Source organism: Paramormyrops kingsleyae, chromosome 11 (genome assembly GCF_048594095.1).
Source record: "Paramormyrops kingsleyae isolate MSU_618 chromosome 11, PKINGS_0.4, whole genome shotgun sequence".
Taxonomy (NCBI): domain Eukaryota; kingdom Metazoa; phylum Chordata; class Actinopteri; order Osteoglossiformes; family Mormyridae; genus Paramormyrops; species Paramormyrops kingsleyae.
This window is the reverse complement of record NC_132807.1, coordinates 5,581,642-5,607,011: the sequence shown is the minus strand read 5'-3', so window position 1 is coordinate 5,607,011 and position 25,370 is coordinate 5,581,642. Positions and strand designations below refer to the sequence as shown.

Sequence of the window (25,370 nt, the reverse complement as noted above, 5' to 3'; positions counted from 1 at the left end):
TGCCTGCTCTAGGTTAGCTCTCCGAACCAATCATTTTTTGTTCTGCCCTCAGAACATTTTTGTGTAACTAAAACTCCCACAAGCTCAATGTCCTGGTATTAAACAGGCGCCACTTGGGTGGCAATCGCCTTATTTGATGCGACAGATGCACTTGGTGATGCTGTGATAATTACACCTTGTGGAAACCCCTCAGCCCTCATTTTAATGCTGGAAGAGAGGCGATGCTCGATTCCAGCTGCACAACACCTGGTGGGGGAAACGTGCCCACAACTGGCGTCGGCAAAAGAATGAAAAGAATGTCATGGAGACGTGGGAGGAATCTCCACAGCACTGGATATCACACAAGTGAAAATGGTGCCAGTTCAGGTTCTGGGGGCCGACAAGACCAAGCAACTGGCTGCCTGTCCAGTCCGAGAGGATTATTTGTAGGTGTGCAGATCCTGCAACGGGCAGAAATTAGAACCTATTTTGATTGAATCAGAAGCGATGATGCTCCAGCATACTGTGATGATGTGTGATCCATGAAAGGGGGGGGGGGGCATTGTGCCTGGGTGCTTGTGGCACAGAAGCTTGTGCGGTTGCCTTGTCAACGCCGGGTTTCGGGTTTTTCCAGGAAGTTCCGGCAGAGTGCCAGATATTGGGGACTAAACTGGGAGACAGGAGGCCAAAATCAAACGGCATTAAGAGGGAATTGGACAGGACTTCAGAAGCAAATCCTTTCTTACCTTCTCCAAAGACTGAGGTTTTATCTTCCATTTTCATTCTACAAAACATCCTCCAGCAATGTCTCCTGTCCTGCCATACAAAGAATCATTATTTTAACTTCTTTTTTTTTTTTGCGGCAATCAACCAAAACCAAACATTTATGTGTCTTGCTTGAAAATTACGATTGCATTCCATACGTCGATTCCAATGGACGGCCTTTGGCACACACTGCCTCAGATGAATGTGTTCCTGGAAATGAATAATCTGCAGCTCCGTGTCCGAGTCAACGACAAAAATAATATAAGCAGTACCCTTGATCCCTTATCGTAAAAGTGGTAGGTGGATGAACACACTGACCCGGCCAACAAAGGGAATGTGAATCATAGACAAAAGAAAAGCCCCGTCGTTCAAACCAAGAGGGCTGAGTAACTGGAACGAAAGACCAAAAGGTAAAATTAGCCACGTTAGCGCTGTGTGGGACGGTGCGGTCACCCCTTTCTGAGGGCTTGGCCTGGCACAGATCAGCCGGTCCAGAGTCTCACACCTTATGTTCTGCCATCCGGCTCATTTTTATAGCATGAGCCAAACAGAATAACAGGCTTGTGGTTATCAGACAAATATCTGCACAAAGAAAGGAGCGAACGAGTGGCATGGAATCCCAGTCACTCGAATGTGGTCGAGATCCATTCCTAGAGGCCGCAGAGGCTCCCACATGATCCGCCATGATGAACCTGCCGCTCCTCAGTCTTCCCTCCAAAACACAGCAGCCACAATTCAGGCTTCAGAGGACAGATGCTCCTGTGATTCTTTCCACAGCCATGTCCCCCATCCATAGAGCAATAAACCGTGATTAGTGGCCTCCTGCCTCCGTAGCCCGGCCGCTCCTAAGGCCATGAATACACGTTCACCCAAAAACACGTTTTAAAGTTGACCAGGGAAGCCATTAGCAATCATGACCATAAAAGCACTAAATACCATGAAACGAGTGATGTGGTAAAAACAGAAACCGCAGGAGGAAATGTGTTTTTGGAAAAACATGTATTTTCATGCAGGCCCACTGTCGACAGAAACATACCAAGGCCTTATTAAAAAAAAAAAAAAAAAACTGCTAAGATTTAGTGAGGGGACTCATACAGAACGGTATCCACAGCCTATTAAGTACAAAGAAATCATGAGCAGAACAGGCGGAGGAAGTCGGTCCGGATCAAACTGCTGCTCTTCACCGTTAAATTAAAGAGTGCGGGTGCGCAGGCGAAGCGGCGCCCTTTAAACGCAGCACTAACACATTTGGATCTGCTTCGACAAACAGTACAAAGAGGAATTGCAATAGAACTCCATCTTCTAGCAGTCTGTGGGTAATAAGAGAAATAAACCCTCCGCCTCGGCTTGCTCCCGGCTCCGCCACTTCGGGTCAGCTAGCGTTGCCGTCCTAGAGCAGGACTGACCGCCCGCAGATTCATTGTCACTTGACACATGTTGGTGTTTCCATCGCAGAAACGGTTTACGGTCATTTCTAATGGCCATAAAAATCAGAGAATATTAATAGTATAAAAGGAAACCTCTGCTAATAACAATTAACTGGAGATTTTAGTGTCTTTATTGTCAAGCTTCACTTACAAATGTTCTTCTGTTAATGGAGGTAGTTAGAGAAACTGCAATACAAACCTAATGGCTTCAAATATGTAAATCATAGTGAAATAGTTTTGGTGACAATTATAATCCCTTCTATAAATTTTAAAGTGCATCCTTCAGCACTTATTAATAAAGGCTGATGTCGCCTCTGGCAGTTATACTGTGAAAATGAAAGGCTGACGTTTCAAATAATGTGACGGGATGTCGTGTGTCTCGCCTCTTCGGGCGTCGTATTAGGGGTGAGAGGCTCCCTCTGCTGTCCAAACCGGAAACTACAACGACAGCTAAATCAGAGATGGGAAAAGACACATTTAAAGTTCTGCGTATATATTTTTATTGTTTATATTAAATCAAAGTTAAGCACTATAACATATCACAATCCAAATGCTTTGTGTATTAAAACTTTAATATCTGAAAAAGAAAGATTTAAATGACATTACAAAAAAGTAACACTAGTGGACAAGAAACATTATTTAAATAATAGAACTGTACATTGTTTTAAAAGAAAACTAGAAACACAAGACACCGTACAAAACAAGGGACAGGAAATTCCTTCTAGAACCAAAGGGATGACAGTAAGAGTACTACCAGCAATGAAAGACCGCCGTAGCAATCGTGAGGATCCAGAGATAGACCAAGACAAGCAACTGACAGGTCACACTGCGAGCAGAGTGGGTACTGGGGGGTCAAAGTTCAGCAGAGTAAGGCAAGAGAAGAGGTGGGCGACAGAGCAGGATCTCTGCCTGTTAGGGGGGCAAATATAGGGCAGGAGAGAATTATTATTGTAAAGGTTTAACAATATCAAATCAGAATAGGGGTGGCATTTAGGGGCAAATTCCACAACAGAACACCTGACCTCAAAAACATCTTTAAGTTTGGGGAAGCGGAGAGAGAAAAACTGGGACTTCAGCTCAGCAAGCAGAAGCTGACTGACCACTTACAGCATCGTCAGTAAAACACAATAAAATGACAAGAAAATTAAAATAAACCTCCCAAAGAGAGTCAGCAGCCTGTCTGTTAACATCTGCTGTCACATTCACAGCTAGACTGCAGCACCGGTCTGCAATTTCACAGCCTGATCTGCTCAGTTCTGTTTGTGATTTTTACTTTTTATTCCTTCAGTGTAAAACGGGCTCAGATTCTGCCACAATATCAATGTAGTGACAGAATTGACCTAACAGACAGTGGACACCAGGAGGCGCTGAAGAGCTACATAATGAGCTCAGTAGCACTATTTAAAAAGGTTTCAAATATAATCGTCTTAATAGGAAGCCTTAAACTCAATTTATTTGGCTTTTAATTGAAGTTAAGCCCTAAGTCACAAAAAGTGGCTCCCACTGTATGGGGAATAAAACTATGGTTTTATTGAAAAACATTTTTTTTTTGCTGAAAATCGGGACTTTCACATTACATTAAAAACAGGCAGGCAGACAGCAAGTCTCTGCATCTCCCAGGAGGAGAGAGAGGCGCGATACTGCAGTGTGTGACGGGGTGTAAGCAGTGATACCACGGCTGTGTAAAAATGAGAAATATATATGGTATATAGATAGGTATATACTAATAGCATAGGGAGTAAAATCACTTAGTTTGGGGTACAAGTCCTTCCTGCCCCAGTGCAGTGCCCCTCTCATGCATAGCCAGGTTTGTACCCTCCCGGCACGGCGAGTCTGGGGGGTGTGGAATCGGAGTCACACCTACTCAGACAAGACAAGCAGACGACACATTTAAAAGAAGTTCCTTTAAATTGTTATATCAAAACTGCCCTAGAAACTCCAAGGAAACACTAGTATCTTGTTTTTTCATTTTTCAGTTGTAAACAGCTTTTGCCCTTTTTGCCGGTTGTAAAAATACATTCGAAATAGACTGTAAAGGTGTCACAGGCAAACATTTTAACAAAATATATATGCAAAAATAACGCTCTGTACAGAAATAGCCTTTTTCACTTGCAAATGACTTTTTTTTTTGCCTCATCTTGTTGTGAAATTAGAAATTCTTTTAGCTGGGAAAAGATGGCTGGTGGCTGTAATCTCTTTTGCAGATCTTAGTACGCAGGCCTAGTTACGACCTCCAAGCTCGATTCCTGTCCTGCCACATTCTCCTAAACCCTGCTGCTGCCTCCGAGGTTTGGACTTGTGGACCACCAGGACACGTGGCTGCTCATCAGAAAGGATCTAGTGACGTGTCAATCCACGTGACATCTTCTACACACGTTCAGCCAGCAGGGGGCAGGAGAGGTTATGCAAGAGGACGGTTTGGGTGCAGCAGAGGTCTCAGCACGCGATGCGGCCGTTATTTTAGAAGTATGAGAAGTACCGAGACGCTGTGTCCCGTCATCGAGCAGAACCGGGGAAGCCCCAAGGGACTAGCCCTCCGCCTGCATGCGTTTACCTCGCCAGGGACACTGAACGGCTCCGTCCAAATGAAATAAAGTTGGGAATCGAATCGCCAGAACCGAGAGCTTGGCCCGGTTAAGCTGCTGTGTACAGAGTGTGTTGATGCACTAATCCGCACACTGAGCGGATCAGACAGAGATTCATTCACAAAGCAGCCAGGTCATCACACACAAGGGCGCGCGTGAACTCAGAGCCGGTCGCTGCGGAAGCTGTCTTCCACAGATGGGTCGGGCAGGACCATGTCTGGGTCGCTCAGCATGCTGAGCCCATCCAGGCTGAGCGGCTCGATCCGCAGCTCATCCTCCAGCGGGAAGCCGCCCTCCGAGTCGAAGCACTCCGGCACGGCTGACAGAGCCCTGCTGATGTCCTTGGATTGGCTCGGGTTCGAGTCGTCTGCAGGGGGACGGAGGGGACACAGCCAAGGGGAAAGTGGGCTAAGATGGACGGTGGATGGCAGCCCATAATAATCCCAGTCACCAAAGGGTTTTGAAGCTGGTCTCCCACTACTTCCAAAGTTACTCTTAATCATCTTAAAGAGGCCCTATTATGCTTTTTCGTTTTCCCCCTTTCCTTTGGTGAGTTATATAGCTTTATGTGCATGTAAACAGTCGGCAAAGTCTTAAGGCCCAAAGTACAAGGCAAAGGGAGCGATTCTCACTACACAAACCACTCTCCTCTGATCTGCCTGAAACACCTTGGTATTCCAGCCCTTACTTCCATGACATCATGCACATCCACCCTAAATTTCCAGAACCTGGTCCCGGTTTACAAGTTCCTGGACCCAGGTCTCTACCAGGAACTTTTGTAGCTCTTGGCCACACAACAGGAACGTTAAATAAGTGATTAAAATGGCACACAGAGCCGTGACCCGCAACATGTTCAACATCCTTATTAAATCTGGCCAGCAGATTGATCTTTCATTTTCCACCAGACAAAAAATGATGTAATGTTATCCCACTAATAAGCGTGGGCGAGTTTCATTGCCGGCATGGGCGATATTAAACAAAAGTGTATTGGTTAGTGATCTACTTTTCTGATTCAGAAATATGGAGACACAAACAAAAATGTATCAATTCATACATAATATGTAATTGGGGTAGAAAAATAATTCCATCTGCTCAATTTTTAGTCTGTCTATCTTTTTCTGTACTTCCGCGTAACTTACAAGCTAGCGCCGGTTCTTGTGGTCAACCAGTCAGCAAAGTTTAGCACTGTAAGCACCTCCACGCTAGTTCGTGTTCGAAGGATAAGTACCTAGTCTGAAGCAGGTACTAAAAAAGGATTCTGGAACTGCCTGTGAGGAACTACAATCAGGCCTAGTTACTAAGGTTGTGAACCTGTCCCTGAAAAACGTCCCGGATGGTGTGAAAGCGCCTGTGGTGGGGTTACCTTGTGACACGATCCTTATTGGCCACATACCTGCAAGGATCTGTCTACTGACTGTAAAACTAGGGCGGAACATGTAGGGCAAAATGACCAATCAGAGCACAACATCAGGGGTGGGGTTTAAAGCTCTAGCAGAGCGTTAAAGAGACTGAATAGAGATTTACAATATAAAATAAGCATAATAAGGTCCCTTTAAAGGATGCCTCTCTGTCCATCAAACAGGGCTAGGCCCCGCCCCCATACCTGTCAGGATGATGTTGGGCACGCCTCCGCCGCAGTTGGAGTAAAGCATGTTCTGCCTGGTCTGCAGCGAGTCCTGCATGTTGCTCTGGCCGCCGTCCAAACCCATCAGGGCTGCCTGGGAGTAGTAGAGGCTGGAGCCGGGGTCCAGGCAGGAGGCTCCTCCCACAGAGCCCATCCCACAGTCAAGCATGCCAAACTGCTCGAGCTGTGGAGGACAAGGGCCGGGTTTAGGGTCCGTCCCGGAGCGCAGCGGCGAGAGGGCAGGGCAAAGGCCACCAACCTGATAAGACAGTGCCTTGGACTGGGACTGGCAGCCGGGACCCTGCGGCTCCATGAAGGGGTCGCTGAAGAAGCTCGCCATGTTGTTCTGCTGCTGGGAGCAGAGCTCCGGGTTAAACGTGCCGCCATGTGGAGCGCAATGCAGTGACCGGCGAGGGTCAAACCGGGCCAGTTCACGGTCTCTATTGGCGCGTTTCCACTGCCACCCAGAATATATTCTGTATATCATTCATCGTGACATAGTAATGCATTCCCAATAATTTGGAACTTGAAAATTTCCAAGCACCATAGAACAGCTGAACGGAATACATTCGTAATGCAAATTTCGACAAGCTAATGCTAATTTCGCTAGCATTCCATGCTAACATAAAACAGCGATTCTCAGAGACTGGACATTAGCACATAGTAAATCTGACGTACACCACGGTTCTTCAAATTTGGACCTCGATTCCAAATCCAGGCCTTGTTTTCAGTTCTCCCAGGTAGTTAGTTTAATAATTACTGATTCCGATTGGTCAGAGGCTTCACACCTGGCTCACAGGTAAAGGAAGGCGGGAAAACCAGCAGTGCTGGGACCTCGAGGACCGTGACTTGAATAATAGGGATGTACACTGTGTGAATAGTAAATAAGCGTCTCTTCGGTTTTACGTCACTGTCAGTCTCCAAAGCTGGCAACGCCTTTACTAAGCTGAATGAAAAAGTGAAGCGAGATGGAATCACGCCGGAGCCTCCTTGTAAGTAGTTTCTCTTTTCGGTACGTCTCGGTTCCCGCATTACTATACAAGAGGCACCGCCTGGAGGCCATCACTGTCTCCACCTGACTGCTGCGGCCTTTTCAGGGGCACGGAACTTACGCTGTTGGTGTTGAAGTCCAGCGGGAGGCTGGAGAGCGGCGACATGGCCTGGGGGGTGCGTTGTGAGCTCTGCTGCACCGCTGGGTGGGACTGTTTGTACATGGGGTAGGGGGGGGGTGGCTCCATCGGCAGCCTGCTGGTGTCCAAGGCAACCCCCTGGAGACGGCGATAAGACAGACGGCGGCCTTAGTAACGACGCGGGGCTCCTGCTTTCACGCAAACGGAGAATGGGCATGGCGACGGACGGACGCCGCGGGGGCTCACTTGGGTGATGGGGGACAGGGACGGGGACATGGTGGGGGACAGCGGCTTGCCCAGGCTCCGGCGCGGCTCCGAGCCGGGGGACAGAGTGAGGGGGCTGATGGGGGCTGGCCGGCGCCGAGGCGAACTGTTCAGGGCCCCCGGGGGGGAGGCGGAGAGCGAGGAGAGCCGCAGGGACGAGTGGATGGAGGGATTACTCAGGGAGGACGAGAGACCTGCAGCATGGGTGGGTGGGGGGGGGGGGATGAAGGGAGAGAGACTGAATGCAGGGCTGACAGACAGACAGACAGACAGACAGACAGACAGACAGACAGACAGACAGACAGACAGACACACACACACACACACACACACACACACACACACACACACACACACACACCTGTACTCATATCTTTGTGGGTCCATTCATTTCTATGGGCAAAACCCTAATCCCAACAATGACACCCCTAACCCCCACCCAGCCCGAACCTTAACCATAAGTAACCAAACAAAATACAAGACTTTTGGCATTTTCAGATTTTTGATTGCAGTTTTTATAAACTTGAGGTTATACCGGAAAAATGGTCCCACAACGTCAAAATAACAGGTTTTTATCATTTTGTGGGATCATTTGGTCCCCAAAATGTAATAGACAGACGTACAGAAAGAAAGAATGAATGTGTCAGTGTCATCCTCCGAAGGAGGGTGATGTTCCCCACATCAGAGCACCACTGTGCACTGGGATAATCCCAGTGTTACCACAGCGACTGCCCGCCCGGCCACCTACCCTGCGAGTTGCCGATGCCCAGGTGCATCATGGCTGCCGGCAGGTTGCCCGTGCTGCTGCCCCCACTCAGAGAGGGGTACCTGCCATCCTCGGGGTCCAGGGGGGTGGGCAAGGGGGAGGGGAAGTGCAGGTTGCTGAGGTCTGGCAGCGACCCCCCCGTGTTCAGCGTCCCCTGGTAGTGGGAGAGCCCCATGCTCTGCTCCGGAGATGGGAAAATGCTGGGGGGGGCAAAAGCATGTTTAAGGGATCAGGAGGACAGACACATACAGGCCAATTCCTAAGAGCAGCATTCCACAGAAAGAACCTGAGATAGGCGTGTCAGTCAGAAGGGCCAATCAGAGCACGTCTCAAGTCATGCAGCCAGGGCCAATCAGAGCGTGCCTAAGGTCACGAAGCTGGTTACCGCGCCGGTCTATCCGCCAGCACTCACCTGATTCCAGGCACTTCACAGGATTTGGGCCGAGAAGACAGGGACTGAACCTGGAACGGAAAGGACAGGGGATAGACTCAGTCCACGGTAGCTCCGCCCCGTGCTTGGGAGCGGAAATTCCCAGTCGGCGGGGACCTCAAGGCATATTTTCATTGGCTGCCACTGTGCAGAGATGAGCATGTGGGTCAGGTGATGTAAACAGGCCTGGATGACACACCCACCTTCTTGGCCTCCCACAGTTGCTTGGGCAGGGGTTTGCTGACTCCGCGGAGGCCTTCCTCACTCGCCAAGGCAGGGAAGGAGAAAACTGCAGGGGTGAGAGAAGAGCCGGCTGTCACCTAACCATCGGGGGCGCCTCTGCCCAGGAGAGAGTGAGTGTGACAGATAGGTGACCTTTCCCCAGAGATCGCGGGAAAGCCGGCGGGAGAGAGAGGGCCCTTTGAACCCCAGGCGATAAACACACACGCCTAACGACGCAGGAGCGTCAACACAGCTAAACACAAGGAATTATCACCACGCAGCCCACGCACACACATACGCAAGCAGGTAGGCGTGGGTGTCAGTCGGAGGGCGGGACACACGCACACACACGCATATGGAAACAAGGCGTGCCGGCACGCCACGCCACAGCCGTGCTGCGGAATGTCGCCGAGAGACACGTGTGGCTGGGCACGGTGGGCAGCCCGTCTGGCGTAGTGACACCGCCACGGCCTGCCATTCACCGGCAGGAACGGGTCCGTCCGCATTGCACTGGGGTGACAGGAGGTCACTCACCGTCCCGGGGGCCGTCCGCATCTGCCTCGTTCATGCTAGCTGTGGCCCCAGCCCCGCCGAGGGGAGAGAGGGAGAGGAAGAGAGAGAGAGAACATCATCAGAATACTGCTACTGTGACCAGAGGTCGTTCATGACCCCTAAGGCTTCATACTCAATGTGAACGGGACCATGTGACCCCCCCCCCCCCCCCCCCAATGCCGGTTTTGACGTCAGTCTTATCGATGACGTTAGAGGCGCCACATAACAAAGAAATAATAAAGGAGGAGCAGGAATCGCCACTATGCTGGCACACGCGAGCACCGGAGCAGCGTGCCCCAGCGGCCTGAAACTGGTCAGACCGGATATGTGTGCATGTTTGTGTGTGTGTGTGTGTGTGTGTGTGTGTGTGTGTGTGTGTGGGGCCCTGCCGCTCTGAGCCGGCTGTCAGAGAGAACAGAAGGCAGGAGAGGGATAAACAGAGACGGGGACGGAGGGAGTGAGCCGGAGAGAGAGAGAGAGAGAGAGAGAGAGAAAGTGAAACAGAGAGAGGGAGAGAGCCTGAGGGGGAGGGAGAGAAAAAGAGAGAGGGATGGAGGGAGTGAGCTAGAAAGAGAGGGAGGGAGGGAGTGAGCTGGAGAGAGAGAGGGAGAAAGAGGGAGAAGGGGGGGGAGTGAGAGAGAGAGAGAGAGAGAGAGGGACAGTGAGCACGGCTTTGTTTCCCGCCCAGGAAAACAGGCCTCCATTCTGTTCCTGCCCGCTGCCCTCCCACACGCACGGCTCGCTGCCAGTGCCCCCCCCCCTTTGGCTAGGCCCACTACCCTGGGGGAGGACACGCCTGCGACACAGAAGGCTGGTGGCGCTATGTAATCCTGTGGAGAGGCGAATTAGGGGCAGGATGCTGGGAGAAGACGCCATACTGAGGGTCCAATGAGTCGCCCGTCGCGGCCGGGGTACTGACCCAGAGAGCATGAGGGGGACCCCTCTGCTATACAGACCCCCCCCCCCCAAAAAAACATGCTGACAATGTGCACTAAGGCCTCGCCAGGATCTTCACTCAATATCCTGTTTAAGCTTGTTGGCTAAACAAACAGCCACAATCCGTTACAAAGCCTCCATCTGAACTCCTTCCTCGACAGTGAAGTGAACTCGCGTCCAACGATGCAATGCAAGGTGAAAACAGCTGGGGGCGTGGCGGCAAAAGGGGCACGCAGCCAAGGTCCCGCTGAAGGCCAGCGCCCCCCCCCTACACTCACCGTTACGCTGGGGAGGCACCCGGCACAACTGCTGCTCCTGCCCAAACGGGTCCTGAGGGTTGGGGTTCATGGCGCTCGTGTGTAGGGCGGAGTCCGAGTTTGTCCTGTGGGGGAAGGGAGGGGGGGGGGTGGCGGTGAGTGGAAGGCGGCATGCAGGCATCACAGAGACCCCATGGGGGGCCGTGTGTCGGAGAGCTGTGTCTATACTGCTCAGCCATATCACACCACAAGCCCCCCAGCGACAGAGGGAGGTGTGTCACAGGCATCTGTTCAACGTTAATGCAGCTGGGCAATTCCACCTGCTGCGGGAGGTGAAAGGGCATCTCATCCGCCATCAGAGAACTGAGCAGGACATGAGGCTGAGCGCCATACCCCTGTGTCATGTGACCTTAACCTGGTCATGTGAATGATTGTTTCAGTCATAAGGAGACTCCAGCACTGAGAACAACAAACCAAAATGATGAGGAAAGAGTGCAGAATGAAAGGAGCATCAAATGGAGAGAGAGAAACGGAGGAGGGACCCGTTCGTAGGTTGGGGTCAGAGGTCACCTGTTGAGCTGCGACATTAATCTAAATCCATGCCGTTTCTCTTCGCTCCAGGGCTGCTGATCCCTTTAGAAATGGAAACACCACAGTTTAAAACCACGAGTGGACCACGGCGCCGCCCTGGTGGGGGTTAGTAGAGGAGCAGAGCTGAGAGGGCAGGCTGAAAGGGACTCAGGAGAGGAGTGACAGAACAGGAGGCTGGGGCACTGGATGGCGAGGGCAGAAGGGCACAGAAATGCAAACCCTGAGACCCAGGTTAACCTGAGGACGCAGAGCAGCTGGCGCATGAGCCAATCTGACAGCAGCTTTACTGTGAACAAAACTCCAGAACGTTCCAGCACGCAACAAGCAACACGTGTTGGAGAAACTTAAAATGACTAAGTATATTCCGAAAAAGGCACGCCCCTTGCACTGAATACGGTCAAAGAGATGGGGGCATGGGGCCCCCCCACCCGAGTCCACAGGCATGAAAGGCAGACCTCTCACACGATTCCGGCCTTTCGCGACCTACAGCAGCTTTGATATTCTGGAGGCCCCGTCCACCCCACATGGGAGGCTGCTTCATTCTCACTGTTCAGATCGCACTCCAGTCCATGCTGGCGTACAGGCAGCCCGCGAGAGAAACCCTAACCCTAACCCGCAAGGACAAAAACACAGGACAGCTAGCTGATGTCTGGGCCCAGCGCAGGGGAAGGGCTATCTGCGGCTGGGGGGGGGGGGTCACGTGATGTGGCGCGGCGGGGAGGGGAGGGGAGCGTGGGACCGCGAGACCGGTGCTGACCCCAGGCTGCCAATCAGGCCCAGCTGCACTCCACAGGGACAGGCCCCTGGACCCTGGGCGGGCCGGTCCACCCAGTCACCGGGGCGGGGGGTGTAGGCCCTGTGGGAAGAAGCGACAAAAACACACAGTCCCAGCAGGGGCTGTATGGACTCCCCCAAACCGGGACACGCTGCTCCAAAAACAAGGATGTGGGAGAATCTGACAGCGCTGGCTGACGGACGCTGCGTTCTATCAAAAGGGCCGCATTTCACTGAGACACAGGTGCCTCGGACACGGGTCGGCCCCCTGCGCTGCGGTGATGGGGGCGTCCAGGGGGCACCTGGGCTCTAGGGGTCAGGGCCACCCCACATCATTATAATAAAACCAAATTAAATTTTCGGCAGGGTCTGGACGGTCTGTGCAGCAGCAGAAATCTCACGCAGCAGCACAGGGCTCTGCGCACACACACATGCGCAGCCATGCACACACACCAACAAAACACCTCCTCTACCTTTAGCTACACGGACAGCAACCAAACCGCAGCCAATACTATGATGGCGATAAACCCTTTAAGATGAGCCACATGCAAGCAAACCCGGCTAGGATCTGCTCTGGTGACATTTCAGCAAACTGCCCCCGGCGTTTCCGCGGGAGAGATATCGCGAGGGCGAGAGTCTCCAGCGGATGCAGACACACGGAGAGGGAAACGACAGGGAAAGGTCCCCATGCAGCAGGCTGGATAGAAGCCAAGCAAGCAGATGCTAAGCACGTCTCCATTCCAGACGGACCCCGGCACTCCTGAGCGGCCTGCTTTGGTCCAGGAGCCTGGCTCAAGCTGTGAGCACAGTCTGTTCTGGGACACCTGACCGGTGAAGGTGCAAAGGGGTGTTAGTACCACACAAGGGGGGGGGGGGGGAGCGTCTGCATAGAGTGCTGTGGTTCTCAGAAAAGAGCAGGTTAAAAATCAGAGAGGAAGACGCCTGGTTAGTATTGGGATTCACCAGGACCGCTGGCAGGTCAAGACCCAGAGAGAATAAAGGTACACGATTCATACAAAATATTTACAGAGGTCTATGAAGTCTAGGCAGGACTAACATACATCCATAAAAATAATAAATAATTTCGCCAATATCACAATGTTCAACCCAGCCTAGAGATCATAAGACAATCTGGACTGAAATCTGTGATCATACAAAAGGCAAAAAAAAAGGTCTTTGTTCTGCAGGAAGGCGTCCGAGAGAGAAACAGAAGAATCTCTGACTGCTAGGAGGCGGAAGAGCGAGGGCCTGGGGTTCACGCACACGCCGACCGCCCAAAGCGGCGCCATTAGCAGGGAGCCGGTCCGTCCCCCTCTGTGAGGCTGGGAGACATTTCTGGAAGGTTCTGACAAGTTTGTGACCAAGTAGTCCAAAAATCTACCAGCAATAGATTACATTCTGAGACATAATTCTTAATATTCATGGCTGGAAGACTTGCTGTTTAAATGAAGTAAAAACAGACATCACACCTGGACCTGAGCTTGGCAGCATTGAATGGCGGCAAAGAGCACGTCCGCTCCGTAAGCGAGTCACATGTAAACACGGCGCCTCTGCACGCCCTCCCTGCCCCCAAACTGGCCTGTACGGGGGGGAGCTCATTACTGGTTGTTCAGGTCTGTCCCTTATAAAAACAAAAGGGCTCCTTCAAAAAATGCTTGAGCAGGTGCAGTCAAATGATTTCCATCCCCCCTGTAGCTGTACGGCTCAGAGACACCTGGAGTCCACGGCGTCCTATTTGTATGGGGAGCACATGCCGATGAAATCATCCTGCAACTTACTCGTCAACCATGCCACCTTCATAGAGGTCACAAAGCCCTCCGAGCCTGGGGGGGGGGCGCGAGGCTCCCAAGGGGGCACGTTCCAGAGCGTGACCGTAGGCATAACAGGATCCTACTGCTTCCCATAACCGCCCGGGGGTGCCGTGTTATCTTTGCCCTCCCGGACACCCTCTGCCGAATTTCCCAGAATACCCACCCACTGTGCCCATCTCGGAGCTCGAGCGGGTTGGGCGATAACTCACCTTCGCCAGCTGTTGTCCGGGGGAGGAGACAGGTAGGCATTTCCATAGGGGGAGCTCTCCACGTCACACGGTTAAGGAAAGGACTTCAGTCGAAGCCTGGACCTGGGAGCCGTGACTCCGCCCATTAATGCTACCCACATGCGATCAAAAGCTCTGTGGGTTGAATTCAGACCCTTCAGTTATATGTTACGTTAATCCATTTAATTACCATGTAACATTAACACACAGCAAACAATGCTAAATAGCTTTTAAGCTACTAAGACCAGCCATGACTTCATTCCATTCTCTTTCACATCAACACCTAACTGAAGAACTAACCGACTGCCAACTAAGCCGACCATGCATGTTAATCTCCCAATGAGTCAATATCTTTTGCTATTTAAGGCAGCTGGAGAATTCAATTGGCCGTCACATAGTGATGGATTACTACCAGGACAAAACTTAGTGCAAGGTATGACAACTGTGTCCAATCAGACCTCAGAAGTAAGCAAGCTACTGTTAAGCTCCATATTAGAACACGTATAGAAACACAGTCAGATGAAGTTGTTATGATTAACGAAAACGTAATTTGCTTTTCTTAAATAAATCCTGCATTTCCAGTGATCAAGAAAATGAGTTTCCTGAACTTTCTTATGATTATGTTTGTCTGCGATGTATTTTTATATTACGATATTTCAGCCATTTTTGGTCTGGGGGTTATAACACTGTAAAATGCAGCACATTTTGGGCTAAATCACAGAACCTTACAGAAAAACTGCGAGGCACGAATGACTAGAAGCGGGAAAAAGTTCAGCTTGTAAATCTGACGGTGGCGGCCAAACACATTCATCGAACAATAACTGAGCTCCGATCAAAGGTCGACAAGACAATGGCTCACAATCAACCACTCACAAGTATCCAAGTTTAGTTCCTCACATTATGTAAAAGACTCCGGAGAGACAGGGAGGGCGGAAAAATGTCTGGCACTTTCACCGTTAAACGTCTGTTGGGTCTCGGAAAATGAAGTCATTTGGGCCGAAGCTGCAAGGAGACTCGACGGTTACTGTTCATCGGGAGACTGGACGAGCGGCCAGGGGAAAAGCGTGGATGTGCATTTAAAAAAAAAAGGAAAAAAAAAAAAAAAACTTGATTTTTCAAAGCACTCTTTGAACAGCTCTTTTTACAACAGCCTGAAAAGGGAATTTCTGTAGTGCTTGCAAAAAATGTACTTGTTTTTGACAGCAAATGGGAAGGAGGGGGAACAACAGACACACGCATGGAGAAATGCCCGAAGCATACAAAGAGTCACACAGAGGCAGGCACGCTCACACGCGCAAAGATGCTTAGCTTACACCGCTGACAGACATGATGACACCTGGATTCTCACAGATAAAGCAGAGGTCCTGGATTAGGCGAGGAGACGTCCTTGGTTTTAAGAAGCCTTGGGCGGCTAACGGGGGGGGGGGGGGGGTGGGGGGTGCCAGGAACACTGTCGTCTCACCGCCACGCCGGAGACGGCCACAGAGGCCAGCTGTCAGGCCTCCCCTCGCCTCGCACGCCTGCCTCAGTTTCCGTAAGGACAAGCCAGGGCCATTAGCGGCATCTGGGTCTTAAGACATTGAGGCCAAATCAGATTGCAGCCTGATGCTACCATGAAGCCTCCCTCTCCCCGCTGGAGCGAGCGGCTGCAGGCCGGGCTGAATTCACACCCCCGCCAGAGAGCCTCGTGCTTGCAAAGGGAAAACCCCCTCGGCCCCAACTCTGCCATGAGCCATACCATTGGCTCAGAGGCAGGAATGAGGAAGGTCAGCCCTGACATATAACCAAAAAGAGGAAACAATGAACAATCATCTACAAGATGAGTAACAAGGGAACCACATCCCAAACCACAACAAACAATATTAAACAAACCGCAGATTATTTCAGGACATGGCCTCAGCCAATGCCAGCCTGACATTCTCAATCCAACCACTTCCCCTCGAAGCCCCACGCGCCACATTGAGTGCAGATTACAGGATCACTGTCCTACACAGAGAGAGAGGAAGGACACTCAACCCCTGAGCCGCCCACGTGCGTCCGCCCGCCGGACCCCCAGTCCTGCTGGCTTTTCATACTCAGGTATACCGTCCTCCTTATGTAACCCTAAGAGCATCCCACATGCTGAAATCTACGGCACCAGATAGGTCATCCCCCAGATGGGCGGGGCCACGGGTGTCGAGGTCCCGCCCAAAGGGTTTGGCCTCTTAGTTGGGGTTCCTGTAAAAACACGCAGTGAAATGCCCCGGGAGCTCAGAGAGCAGCTGACATTTCCGACCTGCCCGTGGTCAGTCCTTCAGCAGTGAAATCATAACTCTCACAGCAGGACGATGTAAAAAGGAAAACAGAGGTTGACATGTGCTGTGAAAATGCTAGCCTGTTAGCCCAGGCTAACTCAACCTCGCTCTCAGCCTTCCCGAGACAGGATGACTCCCTTTAAGATTTTTATGTAAACATGTTATGGGTACTGAGTAGGTGAATATCATTTCAAAACCCACTTCTCTCAGACAAGACTATAAAAAAAGAACATCCTGATCATTTTCCCATGGAGACCATCTTCAGAAATTACACCTCTGGGACAATGGGCTGTAATGAACCCGCAGGGGGGGTGCAGCAGACACGGAGACCCCATCGGCCTGTAGGATGGAGGCGAGATCGGAGTCGCCCGTGACCCGCGGCCTGAAAGGATATCTGCCGTCCGTGCTTGTCCATGGGCCGGCGGTGAGGCGAGTTCACACGGCTGCGCTCTCGGTGGACCCTCTCCACGAGGCCATGGTGCCGGGTACCCCGCACAACGTCCGGGCTCGTGGGGAACGTGCCCTGGGAATGGGATTTGTGGGGGGGGGGGAGGGAGGGAGAGAGAGAGAGAGAGAGAGAGACAGACAGAGAAAAAGCATCCAGTCAGGCCCACAACTTGTCACTCAGGCCACTGACTCCGCCCACATCATTCAGTTTCACCTACACCATATCGTTCCCCTCTTCCTTTTTTTGATTTAATGGGGCAAGACAGAACACAGTGCTCAGAAACAGCAAGAACAGGGCCATTGTCTCAAGATATTAAGCGTAACTGAGCAAGGCGGAGCTACGAATGGGTCCTACGGTGAGCCACACCACTACTCCATTCGGACCCTGCCAGCTATCATCTTTCGAGGATCGCTGGGCTGCTCTTCCTCAAAGAGCTATTATCCATTAGGCCTTTCATCAAAAGCACTTTCAGTTTACACACCAGGACCATGTCCAGCGGGCAGCCAAGCGAGGCAAGCCCTGTCGTCATGGGCGCACACTAGCTGAGGCTATCAAATTCATACCCGAGGGCGAACTGTTAACTTTTGTCTGAAGGTTGACAGCAGTGTGAGCTAAGATCTCACGTCAAGCCCCCTTTGATGGAGCGGCTCAGCAGCAGGGGCTGCTCCCACCTTCCCAAAGGAGGTTCCTCGCTGATCCTGATTTTAACACGTCATTCATATCACACACAGGGTCGCAGTTTCACAAAGTCATCATACGGGAGCCGAAAAACCCAAAACGCCGCTGACCCGCATCTGTGAAGCATATCGTCGCTGTCCGACGAAGAACACACGTTACCAAAAATATTTTTCAGGGCTTTTTTTAAAAAAAAAAAAAAACAACACATTGTCGGAGACTGCTTTAGAAAATAAACCTAAACCAACGTAATGAGACACCCTTGGTACAACAAACAGAGATCTGTCTTTACATATCAGTGAACAGTTTCAAATGGACGTCGGTGAACGAGATAAAGTAATTTCACTTTATATTCACAATTAGCAATGATGTTGGTTATCGGTGTTGTTAAAATTAGTGATAAAAAGTACTATATACAGACAACAACCATGAACACAAAATACTAAATAGTATACTTAAATAGATCATGAAACATCTTTTCATCTGTCAATTAGATATCAAGCACCATCAGCAGACAGCAGGGAATGTGCATCCTTAATAAAAAATAAATGCATTTACATGGCATCAGCAGATATAGGATATCTGTTCTATTCAGCAGCAAAAGCTATTTGAAAGGTGACCACTTGTTAAACAGAAGGGGATTATTAGTAAGTATGAAATAACAGTCTCCATCTCAGTCAGCATGGCCTGGACGGCCTGGGAACCAGCATCCCTTACTGGTCCAAGCCCACGAAGAGCCTGGCTCACCTGGAAGTCCGTGTTGACGGTGCCGATCTGATTGACGTTGGGCAGCGAGCCGCCATAGTACTGTGCGCGAGTCTGAGAGAGGCGAAGCTGCTGGATTTTCTGGAACTGCACCTATTGGGAGGGAAGTCAGGGGCAGAATTTAGGTTTAGGGGGAGTTCTCACCCTCAGCCTAACATCCAACATACATCCACATTTCATTTGACCATTTACAGTTAATATCACATTTTATACAATGGAAAAGCCAACTGTGATTGATGTTAGGTAATGAACGTTAAAATCAAATGGTTTGATTCGTTATACTAAAGTGTTTATGGGCAAGCCGTGGTACTGGGAATGCCCAACGTGGAACAGCTATCAGTGAGTAACTGGGAGACTAAGGGAATGAGACCAGCTGGGGGTGGGGGGGTGCTAGCTAGAACCCTGGGAAAAGATTTGATATTTTTGTAACAATCGGGACAGAGAGACGGGTTATTTATGGCTTGAGGGTGCATTCGGAGGATCACAAAGACATTCATTTTGGACTTCAGCCCCAAAAGCACTCGACCCGCTCCAATCCTTGTCAAGGGCCCGTCGGCAGACAGTCCATCCTCGGAAATCATATCGACAATCAGCTCGCCTCAGGAACAGGCAAATCTGAGAGGCAGTACCTTCTCCCAACGCCCAAAGAAAAACAATTTGAATCTCAAAGTCTGTCCTCATCCAGATCTCTTGGCAGGTTTAAAGAGATGGGGGAAAAAAAAAACATTTCCCAGCTGCAGGGCTATTGTATAAAAGTTCTGTTGAAAAACATCACCTCTGGGTTTCTTTTTCCTCTTGATAAGCATTTGTCTTGATTATCATATAAGCCACAGACGCTGATACACAGCTCTGCCAAACCAAATATGCTGAAAGGTGAACAGCCTTCACGCAGCAGACATAAATCCCAACACCTCAACAGCGAGATTCAGAGTCTTGACTGTACGGCACAGTGGTTATAAAACAAAAAGAGCATTTCCGTTTCTAAAACCTTCCTGTCTCCGGTTACTCAACACCGTCTCCCTTTCTGATGGATATGGGCCAGAGGGCCACCTGATATGGACCAAAGCTCCACCCATCCCTTTCATGGGTCAACCTCTCACGACCTGGCTTTCCCACAGAGCTGCCCATCGGGCCCATGCCGCCTCAAGCTCCACCGCCCAGTATTTTTGGCAAAGCATTCCCATTTACAGGTGTACTCACTCGAGTCAAGATGAACTGCTCACCAAGGTTCCTGATAATGGAAAGACAGGCTAGAATGTGTGGGGGCACTATACTGGAGACCAGCAGCCTTGCCAAACGATCCGGGCTGAGCCCATGACTCTGCCGAGGCCCTGCTGAATGCAGCGGGTGGGATTACAGAAGCTGTACCTGCCAGGAAGCTCTCAAATTTTTCCAAGCCTTTCCGATTTGTATCCTTGCAAATCCCAAGTGGCCGGCATCCTTCCAATTTAAAAAAGGCAAAGGGAAAGGATTGCTATGGTGATCTTGGCAAAGGATCTTGTTCCCATGAACTACAGGGGAAAACCCGCCAGTAACAGTGCAGTCCAAAGTAAGACTCACAGTATGTGCCGCTCGCTAATGGTTGACGGTGTCATTCAGCAGACACACACCTGAGGGGGATATGGGATTTTAAAAACGCTTCCTCCTTCAGACATGGCGTAGACCACATCTGAAGACAGAACAGCTAAGCAGATCAACTCCCCATTCATGCGACGGGTCAGTACAAAAGGTCACACGGATGGCAATGGTCATAAATTCTCAACAGGATGCTACTGATCTTGATTGAGCTCATCCAAACCAAAGTCTACAGGAAACCCAAGCACTAAAAACTTAGGTACAAAAACTACTACAAAAAAACAAACACATAATTGCTGTAGAAAAGGGGTGCCAACTTAAATGCACGAAGTCTGTCAAGGATTTTGCTGATTTAACCTGGTTATGCGGGTCTAAAGCAGAGATCGACTGTAGGGTGTCCCACCTCCTGCAGCCACAGATTGGGCTTGGCGCTCAGAGCCGGCATGGGAACAAGAAATCAAGGGTACAGACAACAGTGGGGGCCTCAAGAAACACCTTCTCACTTCACATGCAAGCAAAGGCTCATTTCTGGTGCTGGGAGGGCAAGTCTTACAAAAGTTAAAAAGTGGAACAAAATGGGCCCCCCACACAACTAAAACCCTCACAAAGCATCACCAACCGGGCGCCTTTTGAAAAAGGGATCAATGCTTGTCAGAAAACTGTGAATGCATCCACTAACCCAAAAGAAACAAGAAAATAAACCTTGTAAAATCAGGCAGACAGCATTTACTATATTACTATAAAACAAGCTTTTTCTAAAGCAGAGATGTTCATTTCATTGGTCTTTCACTCAGCTACATCTGTCTAACTTCACATCCCTGGTCATTCTTCCCATTAAAAACAGCCTCGGCCGTACGTGAAAGTACCGCTTGCGTGATATCCTGAAACTAGCCCAGAGGAAGGACTTCCTCTTAAATCCACAAGCTGTGTGCCTGGGGGGGGGGGTCACTGACAGGTCACACCATATGGGAAATTTCATTCAGTAGAGCCTGAACCATAAAGTCTTTCTTACAGAGCAGCCCACAAGCACAGTCATAAAGAACCACATTGTGCCCAATGCCAGAGGCAGCTCAATGGCCGCTTATACTCTATCCAAGGTTGTTCTAATTTTAATCTCTGCACTCTCATATTTATAGAAATGTGCATTAAATATTTCGCTATACGCAACCTAATAAGTGCTTTGACAGCTTTAATTGGACAACTAATCGAATGTATGTATGTAACGTTGCATGTATTTGCACCAAGTGTTCACAGAACTTTGTGTTTGCCAGGGTAACCAGCAGAAGACTCCGGTCGTAAAAGGGCTTTGGTGATTAACATCGGCCATTTATTTCCTGGAGGACAAAAGCAATTCATGACTCACTAGAATACCTAACATAGCTGTTTGAGCCAGGAGTAAAATTCTAATAAATACCGTCCAACGTCACTCTGAAGTGACTGACTGGACACTTACCGAGCTGAGCAAAGCCAGACAAACAGCAGGGATAAACACAAGCAAAGCATTTTTACACCATTTTAAACTCTTACCTCTTATTTGCTAACGAATTACCATCATACCCTGGGACCATCTCCAATGCAAGCCATGTTAGAAAAACTTGATAAAATGATGCACAACCACAGATAGCAGCCAAATGATCGACTCCCGCGATACATCCTTCTGGAACGCAGGGCCTCCAGCACGAAGCCAAGAAGTAAGATGCCGTTTTTAAAGCTACATCTGCTTCTAATAACCCAAATGGCAAAAGCAGTTTGTGGCACCATGGCTCTCTGACAGCCCCCCCAAAAGAAAATACGAACAAACAAGTTAACATGCAAAACATCGCAGAAACTAGTCGTCTGGCAGAGCAGCAGGGCCTGTTATTTATACACGCACACGCGGTTAGCCCCAAATCCGAAGGCTAGCCCGAATTTTGCATGCGAGGGACCAGCGGTGAGCTGTCACTTCCAGTTTGGCAGGTAATTCACAGACAACAACCCAGGCCACTCTCTCCAGCTACGTCCGGTAAGCTCCAGCGCCTCTTCCCAACTTGTTCAGATGACGTGGGTGGGAGAGGAGAAGAAAAAAAGAATAAAAGAAGGACTCCAGTTTGAAAACCTCATACGAACAGTATGAAGGCAGAGCAGAAGCCATACATTAGTCAGCAGTAACCTTGCTAACACACACACACACACACACACACCTCATGCCCATCAGAAAGGAGAAACAGGAGACCTTGAGAGCTTTTATAAGATTATAAAAACACTGATGTTACACAGCAGAGCACTGAAGTGAGATATAATCCAGTGCACATTCAGGATTCCCCATATAAGCCGACTCAGACAGAAGCTACACAGACCTTATCAGTTACAGAAATATACAATGTTTTTAGCTGAAGCTCAGCATCCGAATTTCGCATTTCATTGGGTGTGATTCCGAATTATGACTAGCTCTTATTATGGCTACATAATAAAGTAATTGCTTTTCACTGGGAAGATGAGGGCAATTAGCAATACTAATCTAGACAAATCTTAACCGTTCTGAAAATCCATCCACTAAATGCCTTGTTGAAATTCATCTGGTCTACTTAAATTCCCTAATAACGGAAGGAGCTCGCCTAAAATACATTTTTGAGTAATGGAGAAAATAATCGACGAATCAGAAGCCACTGAACTAATAAACCTCAGAAAAGTGAACAAACAGCAGGTGAGAAGAAACAACGTGGCTATGAAACCGTAATTAAGCTGTTGATAACTAGGAAAGAGAATTTCGAAGCCACATTGAAATTTAAAGCAATGTTTACACATGGTTATATTAAAATACTACTTCAGGGCTTTCCATCCAAAAGTATTCTTCCCCTTTACAATATCAGATGACTGCATTATCATTAAATCATTAAAGTAACAACATAATCATTAAAGTAACAACATAATGAGTAACATACACTATACTGCATGGAAGATCGTTAATCCATTGTATTGGAATACAATGATATTTTAATTCGTACCAAACCTAACAATTTACTCACTATGACATATATTGCCAGTACAAAATACAAACTTTCAGTCTTATTCACAATTTGTATAAACTAATACACTAATACGCAGATTGCAGCTTCCTCCGATTTCTATTGTATCTTTGCCAGCACAACATTAAAACGCGGATATGTTATGACAGTTATGTTGGTAGGATTTTACGAATAAAACCACACTGTTTTTAAATAGATTTTTAGATTAGACGTTTCCTCAGCTGCAACACGCCCATATACGACGCATAAATATACAATTACACAGTACGTATGCACATTATTATATATATGCATATTTAAATATTGGATTTTTAAAATAAGGTATAAAAGCCTTTTAATATAAGACATGAGTGAGAGCCTTAGAAATAAAAGCTGTTTGTAAGTGGCGTGACACTCGCCGAAGTTGCGAAGTGCGGTGCCCCAACTTGGGCATGACAGCTGCCCCACTTTGAGAGCCGGAGCGGGGCTGCGGGGGTGTCTGCGGGGGGCCACGCACAGAAAGTGGGCCTGGTGCCCCGATCAGTGCCCCCTATTAAAACAGAACAGGCGCCGGTCCCCCGTTACGGGATTAGCTCGGCGGATCAACTCACCCTGGAGACAGTCAGGTCCGTCATCAGCTGCTCGAAGGCCCGCGTCTCCTCGGCCTGCTTTTGGTTGTGCAGGGCGATCTTCTCGCTGAACTTCCGTGGGTTGGACCCAGCCGAGCCCGGGGATCCGGACATGGCGAGGGCCGCGGAGGGGTTCAAAAGTTCGCTTTGCCCGGAATACGCGTCTACTCTTTAAAAAAATTAATTTATTTATAAAAAAGTACAAAAAAAGCAATCCATTTTGCGCAGCAAAATCATCAGGTCAGCGTCCAAAGGTGTTGCGACGAGTTGTCCGAGTGGCCGGCTAATGCTGGCGGCTAAAGCGGACCGTGAGAAGTTCGCTGGCCGTACAGGTGGCTGTAATTTCGGTCGGTCGCCTGTCGACGCGGAGTCAGAGTCCCAGGCGCTGCCCCCAGAACAGACGTACCGCGCCTCCGCTGTGCTTCCAGGGAAAGTCAGCGACACTCGGGGCTCCCCCTCGCAGCAGATTTAGACATTAGACATGTTCTGAGTGAGTGATCAAGCTCTATTAAAAAACAGAAACATCTACAAAATAACTACATACATTCCGCTTCCTTCCCTCGTCCCCAGATGCAACAGAAATTCAGAAGAATGGCGTTATAATGCACGTAGGTTTCTCTCCTCCAAAAGTAAAGCGTAAAGCGTACCAACTAGAAAAAAAAAACTTTATTGTTAAAAAAAAAAAAAAAAAAACACAGACGTATCAAAAATTGTACAAAATGGCAAAAGAAAATGCCCGTAAAAACATTTATGTACCGCGCTGGAAAAATCCCACTTGTGCGGACTCAACTCAGGCAACCGTAGTTAATGTCTTACATTGTATTTTTAAAGACGACAAAAACTGTAATAAACAGTATAAAGTGCTGCGGTGCATAGTCCTCCATTTGTTAAAAACACTGGCTGGTCGGGGGAGTATGGGGAGGGGGGGGTACTCTATTGGGTTAAAAAAAATACGAAAAACAATATTGGTCCAGTGGAAATCCGACCGAGAGCTGCCGCATAAAAATTCAAACCCAGAAGATTTTGAAAAGTCAACAAGTGCAATGACAAACGCAGGTATAAAGCGAAAAAATAAAATTAAATACAAAAGTCGCCGGCAAAAAAAACACAAACATATACTACAGCGAGTGAAATGGCGCGCTAGTACATTTGAAAATCTGTCGAGCGATCGTATAAATAAATCCGTTCCTGCGCGATAAGACAATCTTACTTTAATTTTTACGATTATAAAATGCACGCAGCTCGCCTCGTTGTCAGACCCGTAGGGGGTGTGCGGCTCCTGACGACACCTCGCCGTAAATAACACTACATTTGTAGGCGCTGACCCTCCACGCTGGCTTGGCTAGTTGACGGAAATTCCTTTATCGTGAATGTCATCGTGAAAACACCATTTATAAATGTGTATATATATGCATAAAAACACGACAGCTTTCCTGAAACTACGAGACGAGTTCTTAACTCACGGCGTCCACAAGAGGGAAGCGATGCTCTCTTAAAGTGATATCTCTGTCGTTGCGGCGACAGCAGGCTCAGGTTTAAAACATTTCCTTTTGTTTTTCATTTTGATATATGGGTCTAAGGTATTTCATCATATGAACCAGTCTATCAATATGTGCAATAGTTTTTAAAAAAGGACTTAAAACCTTCCTTTTTAGATTTT

At 49.0% G+C, this 25,370-nt stretch overlaps 1 protein-coding gene across 3 annotated transcripts; it reads right to left on the bottom strand.

Moving 5' to 3' along the window:
• Positions 1-2,654: 2,654 nt before the first annotated feature.
• crtc3 (CREB regulated transcription coactivator 3) lies at positions 2,655-25,220 on the bottom strand. Of its 3 annotated transcripts, none has more exons than XM_023814009.2 (15): positions 23,693-25,220; positions 18,505-18,615; positions 17,029-17,157; positions 14,323-14,384; positions 11,508-11,570; positions 10,959-11,062; positions 9,727-9,765; positions 9,174-9,259; positions 8,953-9,002; positions 8,523-8,740; positions 7,757-7,968; positions 7,493-7,648; positions 6,640-6,732; positions 6,360-6,564; positions 2,655-5,123 (listed from the first exon to the last, which is right to left on the bottom strand). In XM_023814009.2, the coding sequence occupies exons 1-15, from the start codon at positions 23,822-23,824 to the stop codon at positions 4,918-4,920; spliced, it is 1,866 nt and encodes a 621-aa protein (XP_023669777.1). In that variant the 5' UTR covers positions 23,825-25,220; the 3' UTR covers positions 2,655-4,917. The 3 variants fall into 3 exon arrangements, with proteins under 3 accessions (XP_023669777.1, XP_023669778.1, XP_023669779.1); XM_023814010.2 differs by having other exon boundaries at positions 6,640-6,729; positions 23,693-25,217; XM_023814011.2 differs by lacking the exon at positions 11,508-11,570 and having other exon boundaries at positions 23,693-25,219.
• Positions 25,221-25,370: the final 150 nt, after the last annotated feature.

Bases quoted from the DNA above. Each gene is read 5' to 3' on its own strand.
- crtc3 (XM_023814009.2), bottom strand. From the start codon at position 23,824: ATGTCCGGATCCCCGGGCTCGGCTGGGTCCAACCCACGGAAGTTCAGC. The intron at 18,616-23,692 runs GTGAGTTGATCC...CCCTCCCAATAG, and splicing joins CGGACCTGACTGTCTCCAGG to GTGCAGTTCCAGAAAATCCA. The intron at 6,565-6,639 runs GTTGGTGGCCTT...TGTCCTCCACAG, and splicing joins CCAAGGCACTGTCTTATCAG to CTCGAGCAGTTTGGCATGCT.